Source organism: Podarcis muralis, chromosome W (genome assembly GCF_964188315.1).
Source record: "Podarcis muralis chromosome W, rPodMur119.hap1.1, whole genome shotgun sequence".
Lineage (NCBI taxonomy): Eukaryota > Metazoa > Chordata > Lepidosauria > Squamata > Lacertidae > Podarcis > Podarcis muralis.
The window spans coordinates 333,798-342,318 of record NC_135674.1 but is presented as its reverse complement, the minus strand read 5'-3'; the positions used below and the strand labels follow the sequence as shown (position 1 = coordinate 342,318).

Below are 8,521 nucleotides of genomic sequence, written 5' to 3'. Positions count from 1 at the left end.
TTCCTTCCTTCCTTCCCTCTTTCCTTCCTTTCCCCTCCTCCTTCCTTCCTTCCTTCCTCCTCTCTTCCTTCCTTCCTTCCCTCCTTCCCTCTTCCTTCCTTTTCCCTCCCTCCCTCCCTCCCTCCTTCCTTCCTTCCTTCTTCCTTCCTTTTCCCTCCCTCCCTCCCTCCCTCCTTCCTTCCTTCCTTCTTTCCTTCCTTTTCCCTCCCTCCCTCCCTCCTTCCTTCTTTCCTTCCTTCCTTCCTCTTTCCTTCCTTTTCCCTCCCTCCTTCCTCCCCCCCTCCTTCCCCCTTCCTTCCTTTTCCCTCCCTCCTTCCTCCCCCCTCCTTCCCTCCTTCCCTCTTTTCCTTCCTTTTCCCTCCCTCCTTCCTCCCCCCTCCTTCCCCTTCCTTCTTCCTTCCTTTTCCCTCCTTCCTTCCCTCCTTCCCTCTTTCCTTCCTTTTCCCTCCCTCCTTCCTCCCCCTCCTTCCTCTTTCCTTCCTTTTCCCTCCTTCCTTCCTTCCTTCCTTCCTTCCTTCCTTCCTTCCCTCCTTCCTTCCCTCCTTCCTTCCTTCCCTCCCTCCCTCCCTCCCTCCTTCTTTCCTTCCTTTTCCTTCCCTCCCTCCTTCCCTCCCTCCTTCTTCCTTCCTTACTTCCTTCCCTCCCTCTTTCCTTCCTTTTCCCTCCCTCCCTCTTTCCTTCCTTTTCCCTCCCTCCCTCCCTCCTTCCTTCCTTCCTTCCTTCCCTCTTTCCTTCCTTTTCCCTCCCTCCTTCCTCCCCCCTCCTTCCCTCCTTCCCTCTTTCCTTCCTTTTCCCTCCCTCCTTCCTCCCCCCTCCTTCCCTCCTTCCTTCTTTCCTTCTTTTCCTTCCTTCCTTCCTTCCCTCCTTCCCTCTTTCCTTCCTTTTCCCTCCCTCCTTCCTTCCTTCCTTCCTTCCCTCCTTCCTTCCCTCCTTCCTTCCTTCCTTCCCTCCTTCCCTCTTTCCTTCCTTTTCCCTCCCTCCCTCCCTCCCTCCTTCCTTCCTTCCTTCTTTCCTTCCTTTTCCCTCCCTCCCTCCCTCCCTCCCTCCCTCCTTCCTTCTTTCCTTCCTTTACCCTCCCTCCTTCCTTCCCTCTTTCCTTCCTTCCTTCCTTCCTTCCTTCCTTCCTTCCTTCCTTCCTTCTTTCCTTCCTTTTCCCTCCTAGAGAGGGAAGGGACCTCCAGGTGGTTCTGAGGGGACCATAGAGAGGGAAGGGACCTCTAGGTCCTCCAGGGATCATAGAGAGGAAAGAGACAGCATCCTAGAAGGGTCAAGCCCAGAAGGGAACCCTCCGGTCCTCCAGCCTGACCCCCTTGCAAGGGACCATAGAGAGGGAAGGGGCCTCTCCAGGTCCTCCAGGCGGTTCTGAGGGGATCATAGAGAGGGAAGGGACTGCCCCCTTGCAAGAGACTATAGAGAGGGAAGGGACTCCTCCAGGTCTTCCAGGCGGTTCCCAGGGGATCATAGAGAGGGAAGGCACCTCCCTAGGTCCTCCAGCCTCACCCCCTTGCAAGAGACCATAGAGAGGGAAGGGGCCTCTCCAGGTCTTCCAGGCGGTTCCCAGGGGATCATAGAGAGGGAAGGGGCCTCCCGAGGTCCTCCAGCCTCACCCCCTTGCAAGAGACCATAGAGAGGGAAGGGGCCTCTCCAGGTGGTTCTGAGGGGACCATAGAGAGGGAAGGTTCCTCCCTAGGTCGTCCAGCCTCACCCCCTTGCAAGAGACCATAGAGAGGGAAGGGGCCTCTCCAGGTCCTCCAGGCGGTTCCCAGGGGATCATAGAGAGGGAAGGGCCTCCCGAGGTCCTCCAGCCTCACCCCCTTGCAAGAGACCATAGAGAGGGAAGGGGCCTCTCCAGGTGGTTCTGAGGGGACCATAGAGAGGGAAGGTTCCTCCCGAGGTCGTCCAGCCTCACCGCCTTGCAAGAGACCATAGAGAGGGAAGGGACCTTCAGCGTCCACCAATGGGTGGAGGAGACGGACGGTGATGGGACGATGTTCTTGATGATGAAGGCCATGATGATGATGATGTCATGATGATGGTGGTGGTCTTGATGATGATGACCATGGTCATGATCATGGTGGTCTTGATGATGATGATGGAGGCCACGATGATGAAGATGATGACTCTATTGTCTCCTCTGCTCTTGATGATGTGAGGATGATGGTCCTGATGATGAAGATGGTCTTGAGGATGGTGGTCATGATGGTGATGGTCCTGATGATGGAGATGATGATGATGGTCCTCAAGTTGATGGGATGATGATGATGAAGGCCATGGTCATGATGATGATGATGGTCTGATGATGATGACCATGATGCTATGGTGAGGATGAAAGCCACCATCATGGTGATGATGATGGTCTTGATGGTCGATGATGATGATGGTCTTTGACGATGATGGTGATGGTGACCATGATGATGATGAAGGCCATGATGATGATGACCATGATGATGATGATGTTGACCATGATGATGATGATGATGACCATGATGGCCATGATGTTGACCATGATGATGATGACCATGATGATGGTGTTGACCATGACCATGATGGCCATAATGTTGACCATGATGAGGATGACCATGATGATGTTGACCATGATCATGATGGCCATGATGTTGACCATGATGATGATGATGTTGACCATGATGATGTTGACCATGATGATGATGGCCATGATGTTGACCATGATGGCCATGATCCTGATGATGATGATGTTGACCATGATGACGGCCATGGTGATGACCATGGTGGTGATGTTGACCATGATGACCATGATCCTAATGATGATGGTGTTGACCATGATGACCATGGCGATGATGATGACCATGATGGTGATGATGATGGGTGTTGACCATGATGATGGCCATGGTGACGACCATGGTGGTGATGATGGCCATGATGATGATGTCGATGATCACCAACATGATGGTCATGATGATACCTTCTCTCCCCCCATAGGCCATTGGTCTTGATCCTGATGATGATGATGTTGGGCATGATCCTGATGATGATGGTCCTCAAGTTGATGTGGTGATGATGATGTTAGTCTGGATGATGATGATGATGACGATGGTCCTCAAGTTGATGTGATGATGATGATGTTGGTCATGATGATGATGGTCCTCAAGTTGATGTGGTGATGATGATGTTGGTCATGATGATGATGGTCCTCAAGTTGATGTGGTGATGATGATGTTGGTCATGATGATGACGATGGTCCTCAAGTTGATGTGGTGATGATGATGATGGTCATGATGATGACGATGGTCCTCAAGTTGATGTGGTGATGATGATGATGGTCATGATCCTGATGATGATGGTCTTGATACTGATATGATGATGATGGTCCTCAAGTTGATGTGATGATGATGATGTTGGCCATGATGACGATGATGGGCATGATCCTGATGATGGTCCTCAAGTTGATGTGATGAAGATGATGATGGTCATGATCCTGATGATGATGATGATGGTCCTCAAGTTCATGTGATGATAATGATGGTCATGATCCTGATGATGATGGGCATGATCCTGATGATGGTCCTCAAGTTGATGTGATGATGATGTTGATGATGGACATGATCCTGATGGTGGTGGTCATGATGATGATGGTCCTCAAGTTGATGTGATGATGATGGGCATGATCCTGATGATGATGGCTATGATGATGATGGTCATGATCCTGATGACGATGATGATGGGCATGATCATGATCCTGATGATGAAGGCCATGGTCTTGATGATGTTGACCATGATGGCCATGATCCTGGTGATGATGATGATGACCCTATTGTCTCCTCTCCTCTTGATGATGACAATGCTGATGGCCACCATCTCCTCTCCCCCTAGGCCAGAGCGGCGCCGGCAACAACTGGGCCAAGGGCCACTACACGGAGGGCGCCGAGCTGGTGGACTCCGTCTTGGACGTGGTCCGCAAGGAGGCCGAGTCCTGCGACTGCCTCCAGGGCTTCCAGCTCACCCACTCCTTGGGCGGCGGCACGGGCTCCGGCATGGGGACCCTCCTGATCTCCAAGACCCAGGAAGAAGACCCTGACCGGGTCATGGACTTCTCAGTGGTCCCCTCCATGCCCAAGGTCTCCGACACGGTGGTGGAGCCCTACAACGCCACCCTCTCCGTCCACCAGCTGGTGGAGGAGACCGATGGGATGATGGGATGGTGATGATGATGGTCCTGATGATGATGATGATGATGAAGGCCATGGTCTTGATGATGCTGGTTTTGATGATGATGGTCTTGATGATGGGCATGATCCTGATGATGATGAGGTCCATGATGATGATCATGATGGGCATGATCCTGATGATGATGGTCTTGATGATGGTCCTCAAGTTTATGTGATGATGATGATGATGAAGGAGATGATGATGAAGGACATGATGATGATGATGATGATGAGGTCCATGATGATGATCATGATGGGCATGATCCTGATGATGATGGTCTTGATGATGGTCCTCAAGTTTATGTGATGATGATGATGATGATGAAGGAGATGATGATGAAGGACATGATGATGATGATGATGAAGGACATGGTCATGATGATGATGAGGGACATGGTCATGATGATGATGAGGGACATGATGATGATGATGATGATGGACATGATGATGAAGACCATGATGGTGATGATGGACATGGTCATGATGATGGACATGGTGATGATGGTGATGATGGACATGATGATGATTAAGACCATGATGATGATGATGAAGGACATGATGATGGCCATGGTCATGATGATGGACATGATGATGATGGACATGATGATGATTAAGACCATGATGATGATGATGGACATGGTCATGATGATGATGAAGGACATGGTCATGATGATGGTCATGATGATGATGGTGATGATCCTGATGATGGTCCTCAAGTTGATGTGATGATGATGATGATGATGGGCATGATCTTGATGATGAAGGCCATGGTCATGATGATGATGATGGCCATGGTCATGATGATGATGATGGTCATGATCCTGATGATGGTCCTCAAGTTGATGTGATGATGATGATGGTCCTCAAGTTGATGTGATGATGATGATGGGCATGATCTTGATGATGAAGGCCATGGTCATGATGATGATGATGGCCATGGTCATGATGATGATGATGGTCATGATCCTGATGATGGTCCTCAAGTTGATGTGATGATGATGTGATGATGATGATGGTCCTCAAGTTGATGTGATGATGATGACCATGTTCTTGATGATGATGATGATGATGCTCATGATGACCACGACCCCATCTCCTCTCCCCCTGTAGGCCAGAGCGGCGCCGGCAACAACTGGGCCAAGGGCCACTACACGGAGGGCGCCGAGCTGGTGGACTCCGTCTTGGACGTGGTCCGCAAGGAGGCCGAGTCCTGCGACTGCCTCCAGGGCTTCCAGCTCACCCACTCTTTGGGCGGCGGCACGGGTTCCGGCATGGGGACCCTCCTGATCTCCAAGATCCGAGAAGAATACCCCGACCGCATCATGAACACCTTCTCGGTGGTCCCCTCGCCCAAGGTCTCCGACACGGTGGTGGAGCCCTACAACGCCACCTTGAGTGTCCACCAGCTGGTGGAGAACACCGACGAGACCTACTGCATCGACAACGAAGCCCTCTACGACATCTGCTTCCGGACCCTCAAGTTGACCACCCCAACCTATGGAGACCTCAACCACTTGGTGTCCGCCACCATGAGTGGTGTCACCACATGTCTACGCTTCCCGGGTCAACTCAACGCCGACCTCCGCAAGCTGGCGGTCAACATGGTCCCCTTCCCTCGCCTCCACTTCTTCATGCCGGGCTTCGCCCCCTTGACCAGCCGAGGTAGTCAACAATATAGGGCCTTGACCGTCCCCGAGTTGACCCAGCAGATGTTTGACGCCAAGAACATGATGGCCGCCTGCGACCCGCGCCATGGGCGCTACCTCACGGTGGCCGCGGTCTTCAGAGGAAGGATGTCCATGAAGGAGGTGGACGAGCAGATGCTCAACGTCCAGAACAAGAACTCCTCCTACTTCGTGGAGTGGATCCCCAACAACGTCAAGACCGCCGTCTGCGACATCCCGCCCAGAGGTCTCAAGATGTCCGCCACCTTCATCGGCAACTCCACCGCCATCCAGGAGCTCTTCAAGAGGATCTCGGAGCAGTTCACCGCCATGTTCAGGAGGAAGGCCTTCCTCCACTGGTACACAGGAGAAGGCATGGACGAGATGGAGTTCACCGAGGCCGAGAGCAACATGAACGACCTGGTGTCCGAGTACCAGCAGTACCAGGACGCCACCGCCGAGGAGGAGGGGGAGTTTGAGGAGGAGGCCGAGGAGGAGGCCGCCTAGGAGGACCCATAACTATCACAACCGCCAGTTTTCGAGAAGCCCCACCCCTCCGTTGACCCTCCATGTTCTCCTTCCGATGTTCCTCAGATGTTCTCCAGATGTTTCCTTCCATGTTCTTCTTCAGATGTTCTTCAGATGTTTCCTCAACGGTTGAGCCTTTCATCTTCTCCTTCAGATGTTCTTCAGATGTTTCCTTCCATGTTCTCCTTCCAAAGTTCTTCAGATGTTTCCTCAACGGTTGAGCCTTCCATCTTCTCCCTCAGATGTTCTTCAGATGTTTCCTTCCATGGTGACCTAGCTTCTCCTTCAGATGTTCTCCAGATGTTTCCTTCCATGGTGGTCCTCCATCCTGACCTTCCACCTTGATTCCATGTTCTCACCAAGATGTCCTTCAGATGTTCCTCAGATGTCCTTCAGATCTTTCCTTCCATGGTGACCCTTCCATGTGCTCCTTCAGATGTTCCCTCCCATGTGGACCTTCCACCTTCTCCTTCCCATGTTCCCTCCCGTGTGGACCTTCCCCCTTCCCATGTGGACCTTCCACCTTCTCCTTCCCATGTAGACCCTTCCATCTTCTCCAGATATCCTTCAGAGGTTTCCTTCCATGGTGGCTCTCCATCCTGACCTTCCATCTTGGATCCACCTCCAACCCAGGTCCTCCCCATCAGGTCCACCTTCCAGCTCCATCTTCTCCCCTCCCCTCCCAGCTCCTCCCCCTCGAACCCAGCTCCTTCCTTTCATGGATCCCCAACAACGTCAAGACCGCCGTCTGCGACATCCCGCCCCGGGGGCTCAAGATGTCCGCCACCTTCATCGGCAACTCCACCGCCATCCAGGAGCTCTTCAAGAGGATCTCGGAGCAGTTCACCGCCATGTTCAGGAGGAAGGCCTTCCTCCACTGGTACACAGGAGAAGGCATGGACGAGATGGAGTTCACCGAGGCCGAGAGCAACATGAATGACCTGGTCTCGGAGTACCAGCAGTACCAGGACGCCACCGCCGAGGAGGAGGGGGAGTTTGAGGAGGAGGCCGAGGAGGAGGCCGCCTAGGAGGACCCATAACTACCACCCAGAAGAAGCACAACCACCCAGCCCCTCCGTTGACCCTCCATGTTCTCCTTCAGATGTTCCTCAGAAGTTCTTCAGATGTTTCCTTCCATGTTCTCCTTCAGATGTTTCCTTGCATGTTCTTCTTCAGATGTTCCTCCCATGGTGACCTTCCATGTTCTTGAGGTTTCTCAGATGTATCTTTCCATGGTGGCTCTCCATCCTGACCTTCCATGTTCTCACCAGGCTCTCCTTCAGATGTTCCTCAGATGTTCTTCAGATGTTTCCTTCCATGGTGAGCTTCCATGTTCTTCCGATGTTCTTCAGCTGTTTTTTTCCATGGTGGCTCTCCATCCTGACCTTCCAAGTTCTCCCCAGGCTCTCCTTCAGATGTTCCTCAGATGTTCTCCAGATGTTTCCTTCCATGTTCTCCTTCAGATGTTCCTCAGATGGTTCCTTCCATCTTCTCCTTCAGATGTTCTTCAGATGTTTCCTTCCATCTTGCTTCTCCATGTTCTCCTTCAGATGCTTCCTCCCATGGTGACCTTCCATGTCCTTCAGATGTTTCCTTCCATGGTGGTTCTCCATCCTGACCTTCCATGTTCTCACCAGGTTCAGATGTTCCTCAGATGTTCTTCTGCTCTTTCCACAACCACACCCATCCATCATCTCCTTCAGATGTTCTCCAGAGAAGGTCACGGCGTTCTTCTCCCGACTTCCTAGAAGGTCACCTCTCTACGCTCTTCCTGGTTCCCCAGAAGGACCTCCACAATGTCTACCTGTTTCCTAGAAGGTCACCTCTCTACGCTCTTCCCGGTTTCCTAGAAGGACCTCCACGACGTTGTCCTGTTTCCTAGAAGGTCACCTCTCTACGCGCTTCCTGTTTTCCTAGAAGGACCTCCACGACGTTGTCCTGTTTCCTAGAAGGTCACCTCTCTACGTCCTTCCTAGTTCCCTAGAAGGTCCTCCACAACATCTGTTTCCTAGAAGGTCACCTCTCTACGCTCTTCCCGGTTTCCTAGAAGGACCTCCACGATGTTCTCCTGTTTCCTAGAAGGTCACCTCTCTACGCTCTTCCTGGTTCCCTAGAAGGTCCTCCACGATGCTCTCCTGTTTCCTA

The 8,521-nt window shown here is 52.2% G+C and overlaps 2 protein-coding genes across 5 annotated transcripts in view; both read left to right on the top strand.

The window, feature by feature from the left end:
* The window catches only part of LOC144326466 (tubulin beta-4B chain), a 16,393-nt gene extending 10,038 nt beyond the window's left edge, over positions 1-6,355 (top strand). Inside the window, exons 4-5 of one of the 2 annotated variants that reach the window (XM_077923010.1) lie at positions 3,850-3,994; positions 5,539-6,355. In XM_077923010.1, coding sequence (XP_077779136.1) covers positions 3,850-3,994; positions 5,539-6,355 — 962 coding nt within the window. Of the gene's footprint in view, positions 1-3,849; positions 3,995-5,294 lie in introns of both variants that reach the window. The other variant, XM_077923009.1, reaches the window with a different exon arrangement.
* A 41-nt stretch (positions 6,356-6,396) lies between these two features.
* LOC144326464 (tubulin beta chain-like) overlaps positions 6,397-8,521 on the top strand; it is a 2,805-nt gene continuing 680 nt past the window's right edge. Inside the window, exons 1-3 of one of the 3 annotated variants that reach the window (XM_077923005.1) lie at positions 6,397-6,492; positions 6,950-7,514; positions 7,780-8,521. The exon at positions 7,780-8,521 is cut by the window's right edge and continues 397 nt beyond it. In XM_077923005.1, the coding sequence (XP_077779131.1) occupies positions 6,432-6,492; positions 6,950-7,404 (516 nt within the window). In that variant the 5' untranslated portion in view covers positions 6,397-6,431 and the 3' untranslated portion in view covers positions 7,405-7,514; positions 7,780-8,521. The other 2 variants (XM_077923004.1, XM_077923006.1) reach the window with 2 other exon arrangements.